The sequence below is a fragment of the Macaca nemestrina genome, chromosome 15 (genome assembly GCF_043159975.1).
Source record: "Macaca nemestrina isolate mMacNem1 chromosome 15, mMacNem.hap1, whole genome shotgun sequence".
Taxonomy (NCBI): Eukaryota; Metazoa; Chordata; class Mammalia; order Primates; family Cercopithecidae; genus Macaca; species Macaca nemestrina.
This window is the reverse complement of record NC_092139.1, coordinates 114,860,661-114,878,230: the sequence shown is the minus strand read 5'-3', so window position 1 is coordinate 114,878,230 and position 17,570 is coordinate 114,860,661. Positions and strand designations below refer to the sequence as shown.

General features: G+C 52.8%; 1 protein-coding gene across 7 annotated transcripts in view; it reads right to left on the bottom strand.

Moving 5' to 3' along the window:
• LOC105489792 (TBC1 domain family member 22A) overlaps positions 1–17,570 on the bottom strand; it is a 414,387-nt gene that overhangs the window by 40,014 nt on the left and 356,803 nt on the right. For all 7 annotated transcript variants that reach the window (XM_071080773.1, XM_071080772.1, XM_071080767.1 and 4 more), the window contains one exon: positions 14,208–14,303. In XM_071080773.1, coding sequence (XP_070936874.1) covers positions 14,208–14,303 — 96 coding nt within the window. The remainder of the gene's footprint in view (positions 1–14,207; positions 14,304–17,570) is intronic.

Sequence of the window (17,570 nt, the reverse complement as noted above, 5' to 3'; positions counted from 1 at the left end):
TCCGCACAGAGAGTTTGGGAGGTGCTGCCACGAAGTGGCCCCACAGACGGGCTGGACTAAGCCCCAAGCGCAGCTGGGCTCGGACAGGGCGGGCGCCCCGGGACTGCACACTCACTTCTGGCTCCCACGTGGGATCGCTCTCAAGGAGGCTGCAGACCCCAGGGGCCTCTGCGAGAGAGCCGAGGTCACTGTACACCGATGGGCAGACGCTCTCCTTTCTGCTGAGAAGGGGCCTGTCGCTGCAGAGGGAGGCAAGACGACCAACGCCAGGCTCCAACCCCCACTGTCAGCAGGGGTGGCCCTGACATGCTCCTGCTTCCCCAGGCGGCAGGGCCCCATCGCACGGGCAGAAGCCATCTACTCTCCTTACTCCAGCAGCAGGGGCAGACGCTGGACCCCACATGGAGTCACAGATCACACGGAGCCCACACGGGGCAGGGGGAATACCTAGGAGACCTGCTGAAGCTCATCAGTGACAAGACTTGGCAACTCCAGAAGGGCTAAGAGTCTTCACCAAGAGGTGACGGCACTCACCAGGGTGAAACTGCAAAAAATGAGACTTACGTATCCTGGTGAGCAGACACCACAGACACGCACCTGTCCCGGTCAGCCAGGCCCACACGCACACGCTGTAAATAAAGTAATGCTCTCTTCACTCTGCTGATGTGCCCGTTACTTGCCTGCCTCACACGTACTGTCAAGTGTGACCTCATGAAGACTCGGGCATTTTGAGGACCTGGGGCCCACCTGCCTCGGACGCAGCACAGAGCCAGTTACACCGTCGCCAGGAGCTTGCCCGGAGTCCACGTGACTGTCCGTGGCTTAGCCACAGTCATGGCCACTGGGTCCAGCAGGGCCGCTGGGCTTGGGTTCCAGCTGCTCTTTCCCCAGAGAAAGTGGCATCCATCACAGAGAGGGATGATTTAATAAACACACAGATAATCTGTGAGCAGAGTCATGGGACAAAAATCGATTTTCTGCAGCCTTGTGCAGGACTCCATTTCTCTTCTTTGGAAAGTGCCTTCATGAGTTAAGTTCTTAAAGGAAAAATGATCACAGCACACCTGGGGACAGCAAGGTGCCCAGACCTCTCCCTGGAAAACATCACTCAGGGAGCCTGCTGGGGGGACCGGAAGCCAGTGACAGAACACGGAAGGACCGGCTCCCCTCCCTCCCCCGGCCACTCCTGATTCTCCACCATGGGGCTCCCCGCTGGGAACAGGTGAGGAGCTGGGGAAAATGTGGAGCAGATGGGTGGGCAGAAGTGGGGGGGGGGAACGGGTGGGGCGGAGGGGGGGATGGGTGGGCAGGAGGAGGGGAACGGGTGGGGCGGAGGGGGGGACGGGTGGGGTGGGTGGGAACGGGTGGGCAGAGGGGGGGACAGGTGGGGAGGATGGGTGGGGTGGAGGGGAGATAGGTGGGGTGGAGGGGGGATGGGTGGACAGAGGGCGGATGGGGGATGGGTGGGTGGGAAAGGTCCAAAACCCTCACCTCAGGGGGCTCCACAAGGCTGGGCCAGGATGGCTCAGGGGAGAAGGTGAAGACCACTTGCCCCGAAGAGAACCAACACAAGGGACTTGCCACAAAAGCAGGCACCAAGAGCGCCACATCCGTGAGCCCCGGTGCGTGGATGCCCACTCCCTGTGGCCCCCGCTCCTCCTGCTACCTGGAAAGTGCTCAGCACCTGCCACTCACATTCTCTCAGTGAAGTACAATGGGGCGGATGTTCTTTCTCCACACACGAACGGGGCCGCCTTCCCCGACGGCAGTGGAAGAGCCAGCTGGCCGCAGGTGCAGGCAAGAGCCTCTCAAATGAAGACTCTCACTGCAATAATGAAAGCCCAGGAGGCCTATGTCAAAAGAAATCCAGGCTGGGTGCGGTGGTGGCTCATGCCTGTAATCCTGGCACTCTGGGAAGCCAAGGTAGGTGGATCACCTGAGGTCAGGGGTTCGAGACCAGCCTGGCCAACATGGCAAAACCCCATCTCTACTAAAAATATTTTACAAAATCAGCTGGGCATGGTAGCACACACCTGTAATCCCAGCTACTGGGGAGGCTGAGGCAGGAGAATCACCTGAACCCGGGAGGCAGAGGTTGCAGCGTGCCAAGATCACATCAGTGCACTTCAGCCTGGGCAACAGAGTGAGACTCTGTATCAAAAAAGAAAGAAAGAAAGAAAAAAATACAAAAAAGAAAAACAATCGAAGCCAGTTCCACATGAGGCAAGGAGTAGTTTTCCTTAACACTAACCAAGAACTTTCCACTTGCAAAGAGAGAAAGGGTTTGTTTTCCAGGGATCAAAAAAGACCAGGATTAATTTTTCCCCTGCCTGGTTTCCTGAGACCCCGAGGGTGGGTGGGTGTGCATGCACACGTGTGTATGTGTGTACTGTGTGCACCCGTGCCTGTGCGTGTGAAAAACTGGTAGCTCTGAGCCCTCCTCTGTCCATCATCTCATCTCACCCTCCAGTAGCCCTAGGAGTGCAGTGAGCAGACGCCGCCATCTGCCCTTTCTGGATAAGAAGTTCAGAGAAGTTCCAGAACTCTTCCCACTCACAGTCCTGCCCACCCTTCTGGGTCGGTGGAGGGATTTTCCCGGGCGTGCGCACCCGGTAGAGTTAAGGCAAAAGGGCCACCCTGCCCTTGGCATGGCTTCCCATCCCAGGAGGTGACCCCCTGCCAGGCCTTGAGGCCTCCAGCCTGACGCTTCCTAGAGAAGCTAGTGCCAGGGGTCACTCCCTCCGCCCTCACTGGAGGGCCTGAGCCGCTAGAGCGAGAGGCACTCAGTGAGCAGATGACACGTGGACAGGGAGAGCCGCCCACCCACCAGGATGCAGAGACCAGATCCTGTGGGCCCCCGGCGGGCCCACCTGCCGATGGCCGCATGCTGGCCTCCGCCCAGTTACAAGAGGGAGGTGTGGGCCGCCTCCGATACTGTTTTACAGGACAGGGCTCAGGAACGGGGGAAAGGGGATCATGGAGTCCCTGTCTTCTGCTGGCCTGAAAAGGCTCCATCTTTCTTAAAAACATCATCACCTGGCCAGGCACAGTGGCTCATGCCTGTAATCCCAGCACTTTGGGAGGCTGAGGCAGGCGGATTACCTGAGGTCAGGAGTTCGAGACCAGCCTGGCCAACATGGTGAAACTCCGTCTCCACTAAAAATTCAAAAATTAGCTGGGTGTGGTAGCGTGCGCCTGTAGTCCCAGCTACTCAGGAGGCTGAGGCAGGAGAATCACTTGAACCTGGGAGGTGGAGGTTGCAGTGAGCCAAGATTGTGCCACTGCCCTCCAGCCTGGCCGACAGAGCGAGACTCTGTCTCAAAAACACCAACCAAACAACAACCAAAAAAAACATCGTCACCTTCCTTTGTGTTCCCACGTGCTCTGAGTGGGTACTGCCCTCTGGCAACTGACTCTCTGGACACCAGGAGAGTCACTTGTACTCAACCATCCCAGGATGCCCGACGTCAGCTGCTCCAGGAGCGCCAGCTGGGCTCAGGCTGGGGTTGGTCTGCCGCGTGCGGGTCCCTCTCCACAGCAGCCAGTAGGGAGCCCTCAGCAAGGGATATCAAAGAGATGCTGGCAAGTTCTTGCAGAGTGGCCCAAATTTCTCTTGCCTTAATTGAGCCACAGAGAAAAAGATCTCATTACTTGTTTTAAAGATCCCTGCAAATCACCCTAGAGTCTCTCCCAACAATCCTGTTCCTTCATCTTGACTCACACTCCATCTTCCCAACCTTTCGTCATTTACTCCAGGAAGAAAGCTATTAAACTGTGCATCCCAAACCCCACTTCACCCAGAAACGACCTGAACCTTCCAATTCTACCGCATTATCGTAACGAGAGGTATAATTTAACAAGGAGGGCCCATTTTTTGAAGTATAAAGAAGTTACCTGCTGGTGTCACCGTGTGAGGACTAGGAACAGAAGATGCTCTGGGTGTGTCAGGCCTTCCTGCTCCCCTGGGTCTCCAGGGCACGCCTCTTAGCTGTGCCAGCTTCTCAGAAAGCCCCACCCCGGGGAACAACCGAAAGTATTCTGGAAGACGCTGGGAATCCAGTGGGCTCTCTGGGGACGGTCGCCCTCCCTGAAGTGTGAGGAGGAACCCAGGGGGGTGCGTTTGGCCATGCCGGCGGCAGACCTTGGGGACTCGATGGGACTGAGATGTCGCCCCTCGCCTGGGTCTCTGCAGGTCCCTGCCCCTCTCTCCTTTACAAGGCTTGTCCCACCCCCGCTCCTTCAGCCTCTGTGTCCCCGCTCCCGCCTGGCCCAACCTCTGCAGGTGCCATCTTTGTCCTTCTCTGTCCCCTCCAGGCCTCTGCCCGCCTGTCCTCCCAATGGCCCTGTGGCCAGCACTGCTGCCTCAGTGTCCTGCACGCCAGCTGTGCTCAGACTGGCGGACCTCAGTGGAGCCCAAACTCATTGCCTGCTTCCCCCACGGGCCCCTCACTGCTCCTGAAGGCCTGCTGCTCCTCCACGCAAGAAGCCCCCTGTCTATCCCCCTCACCCTGTGGCCCACTCCGCAAGCCCTGCCTCTGGGACCAGCTCACCTCTTCCATGCCCCTCGGTGCCACCTGTGGCTGAGAGGGCAGCACCCCATGCCCAGTTGATTTGCCAACTCCACATCAGGCATGTTTTAGCTCCGACGTGTACAGAGGCACAGGCAGGTCCCCGCCCCACAGAGCTTCCAACTGCATGCTCATCCCAGGCCCAGGTCAAGAAGAGACAAGGTCCCAATGCCTCCCAGGACATGTGCCCCTAGGCTGGCTCGAGGGCCTGGCATGGGTAGCCTGTCCTCCAGGCGGCTCCCAGCCCTGCTTCACTCAGGGGTTTGCTGTCCTCTTCCCCAGCTTTCCCACAAGGAAAGCTCCCTCTTCACAGCTGAGCCCAGGTCCCAGCTCCCATGGCGCCCTTCCCTCTGAACCCCGCACAGCACCACCCCATCCCCAACCTCTGTGCATTTACCCTGTGGCTCCTGCAGCAGGGATGCAAATGCTCAGCTCAGGCGTGCCCTCCCCCACTGACCCGAGAGTCCTCTTCTCTCTCTGCCACTCCCACACAAGGACCCCTCTTCGGGGAGGCCTCATCCGGCAGTGAGCGCACCCACCATGGACCTGCCACGTGCCTAGCCGTCGTGAATGGTGTCCTCTTTCCTCAGTTTCACACTGTTGCATCAGAACATGGGAGGCCGGGGTGTGGGCCCCCAAGAGCTTCTGTTCAAGAATGGTCCAAAGAGCTAACACCACATGGCCACACAAGCCCCACACAGCAACACAAACCTGATCTCACGGCACGCATGACCCTGTAAACCCCACACTTTCACACACGCAGCAACCCGCACACAAAGGCACAATTCACTGAACAGATTACTTTTCAATTGACTCAATTTTGTCTTTAAAATGTCTTGAAACAATAGAGACGGAGACAACGATCTTTACTTTGGCATTTCATGACATTTGCTGCTCCCAGTGAACGCAGGATGAAAAAGAAACCCGTATGAAGCCTGTCGAAGGCTACTCACCATTGCAAGATCAGTCCCATTTGACAGAGACATGGCCCACTGCCACGGGCCGTACTGTGAGCCGATGGGCAGGCTGAGGCCTGACAGACTCATTAACTGGGTCCTGGGTGTGAGTTTACCAGTGACTCAAGGCAGCAATGGACTGGCCCAGAAGGATGCTGGAACCCCAAATGAAAGCATGCAGAAAAGCACGCCGGTTAGGACTGGTGTGTACAAAGTCATCCTGCCGGCCAGCAATCACCCCTTCCATTCCACCACGTGCCAGGTGCTGTGCTGGATGCAAAACCATGGCTCGAAACCCCCAGTAAACACAACAAGGGGGCTTCACAGGTGAGGGGCCTCCGGCAGGAGTCTACGCCTTCCTGGAGAGAATGGAGGAAGCGTCACCCAGGAAGCAGCTGGTGCTCTCTGTTTCCATGCCAAAGGGAAAGGCTGGGTGGCCAGGAGTAAAGCCAAGCGATTCCACTCATCTGCCCCGAAGTCTTGGCAGACGGAATCTCATAGGAACACCCCTCAGCCTCCTGGAGGGGCTGAGACCTCATCGTCATTAATAATGTGGTTGTCTCAGGTAAGAAAAAACTAGAAATGATAAATCTCCATGTGCAAACCCCGTCTTCTCTCCGCCTCCTTCCAGGTATAACTCTAAAGCTGCCATTGATCTTTAAAGCAACCTTTAATTACCCTGAGACCCCAAAGTCCAAAGAAGCCAAGGCTCGAGCGAAGGAGCGTTTGCTTTGAGGCCTCTCATGAAGCAAACGAAGGGGACTCCAGGGTCTGCAGCCGGAGGGGCTGAGCACACCCTGGCACCAGCTTCCGAGGCCAGGGGACGGGGAGGAGGGGGGCCTCGCTGCTGCCTCTGTGCCGTGAAGCCCGCCGGGGTCTCTGCAGAGCACAGGGCTTTTGCTGCTGTTGTCTTTCCTACTTTGTAAATCACAAATGCCCAAGAGAACCTGTGATGTCTTTATTGCTTGTCTCCTTAGCAAAGATCCCTGAAGTCTGAGGACAGCAGCATTTAGGGTGGCCTCCTAGGGGCAGTGGGTGACTTCCAGACTCATCAGGTGGCCATATAGGGGCTGAGAGCACCTCCAAGTAGGGGCTGGGCCCAGGGGGCCAGCTGGCCAGCTCAGAGGGTCTCAAAGGTCATGGACTAGAATTTGGTCCCACTGTGCACACAGATCCTCGCAGGTTACTCGGAAATGACCACACCCAGCCCCTCCTCTGTGATGGGGACACTGAGGACCCTAGAAAGAGGCCCAGGCCCATGAATGAAATGCGGCCCTTACATCATCTATGGGCAGGACTGGGCAGTTCAGGAAACCTCATCATGGTGGCTGAGCCAAAGGGAATGCACAGCCTGGGAGCTGGGGTGACCTGCAGAGTCCACCCACCTCTCTCTTCCCACAGCCCCTGTGACCCTCTCACACTCTCGTCCCCAGTGCCCCTCATGTGTTACCCAGGAAGCATCTGGTAACTAAGTCTCCACCAGACAAGCAGGGCACGCCTCTTGCCTTGAAGGCCATGGGCGTGTGTGCCCTGTGCGAGTGATGTGTTTGCACATGTATGTGTCAGCGAGCTGAGGGGACACCTGAGGGATGGACACGGCAGGACACCTGAAGGGCAGGCACGGCAGGTCACCCGAGGGGTGGGCACAGTGGAGCATCCTAGAAGAAGTGCAGAGAACCCACAGCCCTGCATTCTGAGCACCAGCTCCAAGCCGTGAACCTCCCAAAGCGGTGGAATTCCCACAACCATCCTTAACGTGGGAATTAACCCTAGTGAGAAAACCATGTTGACACATATTGAAAAGAACATGCAAAATACCAAAAAAAAAAAATTCAAACAAGAAAATAAAATATCCATAACTCTACTAATGAAAACTAAGTCAGGCTAGCACACCATGGTTTGTTTCTGTTCGGTCTTTCTGTCCATGTGTGGAATAGAAGCAAATCTGGGATCATTTTTATCTGTATTACATATGCCGATATATATAATTTCAGGTCATGCTTTTCCTCCACATAGAAACGCACTGAAAACATTTTCTCCTTTCAGTAAATATTACTTGAAGATACAACTTTTGGTAGTTATGAAACATTATAACCAGTCATGTACCATAATTGAGGTAACTGTACCCCGACCGCTGGATATGCAGGCTGCTGCCAATTTGTTTTTCCATAATTATAAACAAGGAGAATTACTGGATCGAGGAAAGGCTCTTGATATCAATTATTAATAGCTCTCCAGAAAGGCTCTGTATCACACCCCTCGTCAGAATGAAAGAGCATGCCTGCTTTACGCCAATTTCATCCACTTCCAGGAGGGCCCTTGCTAAAAGCATTGCTTATTTCAGAGAGTGTTTCTTTCCATTTTCGATTCTTTACTAATGATTGGAAGAAACAACTTACATTTTCTGGATAGCTACATAAATTCTCGTGTGGGTTTCTGACTGCTCTGATTGTCCTCATCCATTTTCTATGAGGACATTTTCTTTTTATTAGTTATTTGTGTGAGTTCTTTGTATATTAAGGGTATAAGCTATGTTGTGAATGAAGAACCTTGTCAACTGCCTCTGAATTTGGTTTATGATGTTTCTGGTACACGGATATTTACAACTTCTACACTGTGCTTAAAACGGGCCACTCTAGAGCGAACTGGCGTTTTCTTGGGCTAGGCATCTGGGGCTCTCTGGCCATATTAAGTTAACTTGTTAGCATTGGGTTTTTCAGACATAAAAGTAATGTAAATTCTAGACCTAAACGAGTGAGAAGGTGGACTGGGGCCACGAACTTTCAGAGGAGACTTGCTTTTATTCCTCTTCCCTTCAGAGCTAAGCGTCAGGCAAGCAGGAACCTACGAAGGCCATTCTGTCTGTCTGTCCTGGTTCACTTGCTTGGGTTCAGGGGTCCTGACTTAGGCAAAGGGTCTCTGTCTCACATCCACCTGCTCCAGCCCCAGGCCTTCTCCCCTGCCCTCGGCCAGGCTGTTTACACCGGGGAGCTGGCCCCAGAGCAGGAAGCAGCAGACGCCTTCAGGGCAAACACTAGTTCTAGGGCTGGCTTAGTCCTCTGAAGAGTCCATGAACTTAAAAAGCATTTTGTTAATATCCATGTTGTGTGTGCGTGTGTGTGTGCATGCACACTGTATGGGGAGAGGACAAGGAGCCTTCGCTGAACGTTTGTTCATCACATTACAGAAAGAGAAGAACAGTCCTGATCTCAGTGGGGCTGTCTCTAGCATTTCCCTAGGTACTGGTGGTGGTTGATTTAAAATGTTCTTTAGCATGTTAATAAAGTTTTTTTTTTTTTTTGAGACGGAGTCTCGCTCTGTCGCCGGGGCTGGAGCGCAGTGGCCGGATCTCAGCTCACTGCAAGCTCCGCCTCCCGGGTTTACGCCATTCTCCTGCCTCAGCCTCCTGTGTAGCTGGGACTACAGGCGCCCGCCACCTCGCCCGGCTAGTTTTTTGTATTTTTTTTTTAGTAGAGACGGGGTTTCACCGTGTTCGCCAGGATGGTCTCGATCTCCTGACCTCGTGATCCGCCCGTCTCGGCCTCCCAAAGTGCTGGGATTACAGGCTTGAGCCACCGCGCCCGGCCAATAAAGTATTATTTTAGTTTTACTTAAGGGTAGAGTTTTCTATTCATTAAACTCAGGAAAAGCTACTGAATCTCTTAACATGTGACTGAGGGCCTCTGGTTTACTGATGGGATACTTTTATTAATAGTGCAAGCTGGACAGAGTTACAGGTGTACTGGCCTGATCTCTGAGGCTAACTCTAGGCTGGCATCCCGGAGCATGGCTACGTTCCGGTGGTATTTTTATGGGATATTTTTTATTTTATAATATTGATGAAGGCGGGCCTCATGAATGAGATGGGTGCCGTGAAGGAGGCTGATGGGAGCACCCAGCCTTCTTGCCCTCCTGCCTTCCACCACGTGAGGATGCAGTAACGAGGTGCCCTGGACAGACACCAGAGGCCGGCGCCTTGATTTTGAACTTCCAGTCTCCAGAACGGTGAGAAACACATTTCTATTGCTTATACATTACCCAGCCTAAGGTATTTTGTTATAACAGCAGGAATGGACTAAGACACTCCATGTATGTGGAGGGAGAACCTGGCAGATGTGGGATCCTGCACAGAAGTCACCGATGATTCAGCTGAGACAGGGCGCTGGGAGCCACGTGTCCGGTGGGCAGCTCTGTGAGACACAGGGCCGAGCCTGCTGCTTCTCTCCGGCAGGACAGGTCACACAGCGTAAGGTTTTTAGAAACTGTGAACAAACTCACTAGGAAGACATTTTCTGGCCTTAAGAATCATATTTAAAACCACGACTTTTGGCGATGTTTGGATTTACTCCCAAATTATAAGTCTATACAAGTTTGGTTTTTTTTTTTTTTTTTGAGATGGAGTCCTGCTCTGTCACCAGGCTGGAGTGCAGTGGGGTGATCTCAGTTCACTGCAAACTCTGCCTCCCTGGTTCAAGCGATTACCCTGCCTCAGCCTCCCGAGTAGCTGGGATTACAGGCATGTGCCACCACGCCCAGCTAATTTTTGTATTTTTAGTAGAAACTGGGTTTCACCATGTTGGCCAGGATGGTCTCCATCTCCTGACCTCGTGATCCACCCGCCTGGGCCTCCCAAAGTGCTGGGATTACAGGCATGAGCCACTGCACCTGGCCAGGTTGGGCTTTTCTTAAAGCTTGAGGCAAATTTAGCATTTTTAAAGTATGTGTGTATAAATGCCTCTTTTCTAACACAGAGGAGGACTACGTTTTCACCCATCTATCTTGGTCCTCCTTACTGGAGGTCTGCCTATTTCACTAGCATTTTCAACTGCCCCTCTAAGATATACTTAGGAATTCTACATAAAAATCCTGTCTTCTAATGTATTTGTTTGCTTTTACTCATTCATTCTTTTATTGTCTTTATCATAAGTTGTCTTTAGTTTTCTATTTTTAACTTCTTGGTTAAAGGCTTAGTTTACTTGTTTTAATGTTTTTAAATAATGAAAGCATTGCATCTTTGAACCTGTTTGCAAGCCCAGTACTGGTACATTCCTTGTGCTTTTCAATATCCTTCAGTAATTACAGGGTCATTTCCATCTCGACCCACATTATTTTGAAGGGGGTTCTTTAACATCCAAATGCTTGGTTTTGTCGTTTTAACTTTATTATGATCTAATTTTAAAGGATTATGCTCAGTGAACAAAGTTTATGTCATTGCTGTTTTCTTATTTTGGAAATGTTTATGGCCTAGGTTGAGTGATTACTTTTTGTAAGTATTCCATAAATACTTAGAAAGAAGACGCATTCTTTGTTGGTACAAATTCCACCCAGAACTCCTAAACCACTCCTTTTTTATGCCATTCAGATTCACAATCCTCCTTATTTATTTATTTATTTATTTATTTATTTATGAGACGGAGTCTCGCTCTGTCGCCCCAGCTGGAGTGCAGTGGTGCCATCTTGGTTCACTGTAACCTCCGCCTCCCAGGTTCAAGCGATCCTCTTGCCTCAGCTTCCCCAGTAGCTGGGATTATAGGCGCCCACCAGCATGCCCGGCTAATTGTATTTTTAGTAGAGACAAAGGTTTGGTCCGCTTACCAAAGTGCTGGGATTACAGGCGAGAGCCACTGCGCCCAGCCCCCCACCCTATTTTTAATCCAACTAAATACGCTTAAACTTTACTCCTGTGGTTGCTTCACTGAATGTCTTTGTATGTTTTATACAGTTTTAAATTCAAGTTTAATACGAAGACTGGAAAGTGCACAGATCACGGCCTCTACAAGGAGGCTTCCGACAGAGCTGGCGCTGGGCTCCTGTGCTCCCAGGAGCGTCCTGCCTTCCTGGCTCCTGCGGCCGCTGCCAGACCCGTGCTGGGAGAATACCACAGTATGGAGTGACTCTCTCTGCTCGATGCCACGGTGTGGGGTGACTCCCCCTGAGATGCCACAGTGTGGGGGGACTCCCCCTGCGATGCCACAGTGTAGGGGGACTCTCCCTGCGATCCCACAGTGTAGGGGGACTCTCCCTGCGATCCCACAGTGTAGGGGGACTCTCCCTGCTCGATCCCACAGTGTGGGGTGACTCTCCCTGCTCAGTGCCATGGTGTGGGGGGACTCCCTGCTCTGCCCAGTGTTTTCTTCTTGAAGTCCGAGGACACGATTGTTCCTGCTTCCTCCGTGCGCCATCCTGCCCCATCCCTGTTCGTCTTTTTATTTGTATGGCTCATGGCTGCTTATGTTCTAGCTGCCAACCCACCCTCGGGGCTGAGTTCACCAAATCACTCCACAATGCAGAGCAGGCTGTTACAAATCCACTGTTACGGGAAGGCCACCCCATCCTCTCTTTGCCTCTCTCCCCCACCGGCTCCCCTCTCCCCCATCTATCACTTCTATTCCCTGGTCCCTGCTCACCTGCCGACCCCCGCAGAGCAGTCCCTTCATGCACCTGCCCCTCCCAATTTGCCCTGCCCCTCACGGGCAGAATCTGCAGCACGGGGCCTGGCTCAGGGCGAGGGTTCCAGGGGCATTCAGTGAAGGAATGAATAGACCGGCTGAGGCTGTGAAGCCCAGGGTCACAAAGCCAGACTGAGCCCCTCACCCTGGGCACTACGCACACCTGTGTGTCTGTGTGTGTTCGGCTTCCCGACTGAGCAGCTGGCAGATGCACAGAACTCAGTCCCAGAGCCAAAGGGGACAAAGATGAAGGCTCCCAGGCTGGGCAGCTTGGGCTGGCACCCGCTGGTCCTTCCCATGCAGCCCACCCAGCAGCTGGAGCTCCCACAGAGACGCAGGGCCCGGGGCCAGGTGGCTGCGGACTGCCCGGAGCATGCTTCCAGAGCCATGGAAGGCCTCAGCCTTCCACGATGCTGCTCTGCCGCCTCCTCGCCGCCTTCACCAGCCTCCTGGGGCAGGCAGCCACCACGCTGGAGGAAGCTGCTTCTCCCAACGAGGCTGTCCACGCATCAACATCAGGCAGTGGCGCACCCACTGATCAGAGACATTCACAGACCTCTCAGCTGCCGAGGCCCCCTCAGAGAAGGTTCCTGACTTCATGGAGGTGCCACACTCTGCTCACATACAATTAACTGCTTTTTCTACTTAGAAAAACGACTCTGCCAACTGCCGTCCCCACTGTGTCTAAGCGGCTTGCTTACTTTAAAATTAAAAACCACAATGGTCCCAGCTCCTGGCGGGTGCTGGGGTTTCCAACCTCACGAGGCATTCCCACTTCTGGTGGGCACCTCCTGGACGCTGGCAGAGCACAGTCGATCCCGTGTGGGCGGCCTCCTCTCAGCCAAGCCCAGGGTGAGGGCAGTGGGGCTCCAAGGAGGGGAAGCTGGCGAGGATGAGGGCCAGCGGGCACAGGGCGGCCTGCAGGGGGGTTGGCAGTTGGACCCCCAGTCCCCTGGGAAGCCAAACTGAGAGGTTTAGACTCGGGGGGTAAAATGGATAAATGAAGATTTTCTGGGATGGCTTATTTTCTAATTTTACAATGCTGTGCTTATTAATCAGCAAAAGATCCCAGTAATGCCGACATCAGGCGCTTAAACTACACCCCCAGCCGGTCAGAACGGGCACAGGACATGGCTCAATTCTGGTTTAGGGCTCCATCCACGAACACCTGGGCTGGGTTCCATCTGCTAGGCCAGGCCCTGTTGGCAGCTCCAGGCCTCAGCACGACCCTCACCTGTCTGGTCTCTCCTGGAACCGAGATGAAATGGGGCAGCAGGACCTCCCTGGCTCCTCCCAAGGCTCTCGGAAGGAGCAGGGATGCTCGGAGCCACTGACGGGCACAGAGCTGGGGAACAAAAGGCTGCCAGCTGTGGAGAGCACTGCCCTGGGGACCCAGGACCGTCCCTTTAGTTGAGAGACGAGGGCCTGGAGAAGGCAGAGTGGTGAAGCGTGGCTGACCCAGCCGGCTGGTGCAGAGTCTGTCTGGTTCCCACTTCTGGGGTCTTCCGTGCTGCACCCAGAGCCCTCTGCTGGGTGAATACTGGGCAGAAGGACTTCCCAGCCAGCACCTCAGAGAACAGTGGGTATCACCCCGTGAAGGGGCCAACAGTCCACAGGGTGCTCGGGACGCCTCACAGAGGAACATGTGGGGTGGGTCAGGGGCTGGACACTAATCCACAGGGAGTCCCACAGGTAGAGCATGGGGCCCAGCAGGGTGTGCCTCTGATGAGTGGGGTGCAAGGAGGGCTCTCCCACTAAGTTGCCAGGGACTAGCTTAGTGAGGGTAAACAGTGCGTCCCCAGTCACACAACTCCCAGTGGCCTGGCTGGAAGGGACCCCAGGCTGTGTGATTTCTTGCCCAGCCCTGTCCCTAAAGCATCACAGTCCAGGTGCTGTGAAGAGGGTTCCAGGGACCAGAGGTCACGCGCCGCACCCTGCAGGGGTCGCGCTGCTGAGGGGCACGCTGGCCCAGGGAAGGTTCCGCGGGGAGCTTGTCACACAGTCACATCAAATAACTCATAACTTGGGCAGCATTTCCACTGCCGTGACCACATGACCACTGCCAGGCTCGTCTTCTCAGCTAGACGAGCTTTCAACCAGCGGGAGGTGAGCGGCACAACGCAGGCAGCGCTTCTCAAAACTCTTCCACAAATAACCCTGTGAACTAAAATTTAATAAACCTCTCTCCTAGTAGAAAATCAAACTCGGGTTCTTTTGAAAGGGCATTTACTTACTTGAAAATCTTTTTCTTCTAGTATTTCCTTCCTCCATCTCACGAGAAAAGCAGCGCACACGTACAAGTGGAAATGAGAAAAGCCCTCTGGTTCGGACTAAAAGAGAAAAAATAACCAAGAGAGAAATTGTAAAGTGTGATCCATGAACATCACTGCAAGGGTATCTGCAACAGTCAGGGTTTATCTAGTCAGGGTTCAGAGAAAACCAAAGCTTGTGTTGACGTACTTTTACTTAATGCCTTAATATCAAAATTGTCAGCTCATTAAAACAAACACCATTTCCTCTTTAAGTACCAGCAGGCTGATAAACAGCAAGTGAATAGCAGACCAAGCTTCAGGCAGCCTCAGAGGCGGTTGTTCGCTCTCCTCTCTTGCACAGACAATAGCCAAAAAGCATAAGAGACAAATTCAACGTGTGCTGGTGCCGTGCCAGGCACAGAGTCTGCTCCTCACAACGGCGTGTGAGGGAGGCCTCCTCCCACTCCACAGATGAGGAAACAAGGCTGAGCCCAGGCCAGGCCCAGTCAAGCCGGAGATCAGGCACTGGGCCCAGGGCCACCACCTGGTCCGGGTCTCCCTGGGAAACGAACAGGGAAGGGTTGCTGATCGGAAGCCACAGATGTGGAAGGACACGGCTCACACCCCTCAAATCACCACCCATGTCTCTCTCTCCTCACTGTCATTCAAACGTGCCTCCCTGCTCCCCCTTCTTCAGGTAGCTACCCCTTACTCATCCCGGAAACCCAGGACCACTGTCAGCTCCCAGAGACCCTCCCATACTGAGGTGCGGGGCGTGCACACCTTGGGGCTGTGGTATTAGTTCAAGCACACACGGCCAACTGCAAAGACTGAGGGTTCCCAAAACTCCAGTTCTTGGGGTACCACCTTTACTTTTCTGCCTTGCCCATGCAACATCTGTAGGACTACTGTCAATGGTTCAGTAAGTAAACAAATCAAACGCACAGTGCATTAGATGGTGATGTGCTATGGAGAAAACAAGGCAAAGACTGGGACGAGGAACAGCAAGGGGGTTTGTCTGTGAAGAGGGGGATACCACTTTAGTAAAATGGTCAGTCACCTAAGGTGACAGATGAGCAAACATTCAGAGAGAAAAGGCGTTTATTATTATTATTATTATTATTATTATTATTATTTTCTTCACTGAGACGGAATTTCGCTCTGTTGCCCAGGCTGGAGGGTAGTAGCGTGATCTCGGCTCACTGCAACCTCTGCCTCCCGGGTTCAAGCAATGTTCTTGTCTCAGCCTCCTGAGTAGCTGGGATTACAGCTGCACGCCACCATGCCAGACTAATTTTTGTATTTTTAGTAGTGGGGTTTCACCATGTCGGCCAGGCTGGTCTTGAACTCCTGATCTCAGGTGATCCACTTGCCTCAGCTTCCCAAAGTGCTGGGATTACAGGTGTGAGCCACCGCCCCTGGCCAGAAAAGGCATTTACACACATGGCAGAGAAACATTCCAGGTAAAAGCTACAGGAAGCACAGAGACCCTGTGGTTAGAGGCTGCCTAGCACGTTCCAGAAATAGCGAGGAGACCAGCACAGCTACGGCAGAGCGAGGTGAGCAAAGGCAAGCGTTGGCAGGCACGTGTGGGGTATAGATCCTCGGGGCTCTGAGCAGAGAACGACACAGGCTTCAGAAGCATCCCTCCGAGTGTCATGCTGACAATGGATGGCACAAGGCAGGGTGGGGAGAGGCAGAACCAGGAGAACCAGGAGGCAGGTGAGGGGACCATGGTAGTCAGAATTCAAGAACGGCTAGTGACTCGGGCCAAGGGGGAGCAGGGAAGCTTGTGGGAAGACCAATTCGAGATGTATTTTGAAGGTTTTACAGAAAACCTACACCAACACGTATGAGAGATCTGGGGTAGGAGAGAAAGGAACCAAGGGCCACTCTGACAATTTGAGCCTCTACAGCTGGAAGCGTGAAGCTGCCAGTTCCTAAGACGGGGGAAGGTTTGTGGAAAAGGCTGTAGGAGACAGTGATTTGGTGGGAAGGCCGTGAGCTGTTCTTTGGAACTACCAAGTTTAAGACACTTGGGGATCCAGGTGGAGATGCCAGGGAGGTACACGGACACAAAAGACCAGAGAGTGACCAGTGATTTGGGACAGAAATAAACACCAAGGACTAAACCGCCCACAGGAATGACCAGAAAGCGGGGGCCAGACCAGAGAACATGAAGAGGGTGCATATTCTAGAGTTCTTGGATAGAGTGCCCTGCATATGTCCACTAGATAAAGTTCATCAACAGCGTTGGTTCAAGTTTCCTATAAATCCTGTGGTTTTGTTTTGTTTTTTTTTCCATCTACTTATAATCTATCAATAACTGACAGGTATGCTTCAAAACTCCCATTATGAGAGTGGAGTTTATGTCTTTCTCCTAATGGTTCTGCCAATCTTTGTTTTCTGTGTTTGGAAGGTATGTTATCAGGAGCACACGAATTCAAAATTGTTTTCTCTTCCTGGTGTACTGAACAGTATAAATACTTATGACCTCTAACCTTACACAGGGCTTTTGCTCTGAAGTCTCTAGTGGGGAGGAAGGAGTCTAACTGACTACAACTATGTATCAGTTTTCGTTGGGTAATGTATTTTAAACAGCTCTCCTGAGGTATAATTGTTATATAATAAATTTTACGTACTTCAGGCTGGGCGCGGTCGCTCATGCCTGTAATCCCAGCACTTTGGGAGGCTGAGACGGGTGGATCACAAGGTCAGGAGATGGAGACCATCCTGGCTAACACGGTGAAATCCTGACTCTACTAAAAATACAAAAAATCAGCCAGGTGTGGTGGTGTGCGCCTGTAGTCCCAGCTACTTGGGAGGCTGAGGCAGGAGAATGGCGTGAACCCAGGAGGCGGAGCTTGCAGTGAGCCGAGATTGTGCCACTGCACTCCAGCCTGGGTGACAGAGCGAGACTCCATCTCATTTAAAAAAAAAAAAAAACTTTACATACTTCAAGTTTACAATTTGATATGTTTTGATATATGCATACACCTGGGAAAACACCATCACAACCAAGGTAGTGGACATATCTATGGCTCCAAACGTTTTTTTGTGGCCATTTGTAAATCCTCCCTTCGAGCCCTCCCAGTCCCAATCACCGACTTACTCGTGTCACTACACATTAGCTTACATTTCCAACACTTTCAAATAAAGGGAATCCTATAATACACATTTGGTTTTGGTCTAGCTTTTCCACATAGGATGATTACCTTAGATTCACCGTGACATTGCATGTACCAATCGCTCATTTCTATCAACGCTGAGCAGCACCCACTGCATGGATATACCACAGTTTGTTCATCCATTCGTCTGCTGAAGGACTGAATTGTTTCTAGTTTG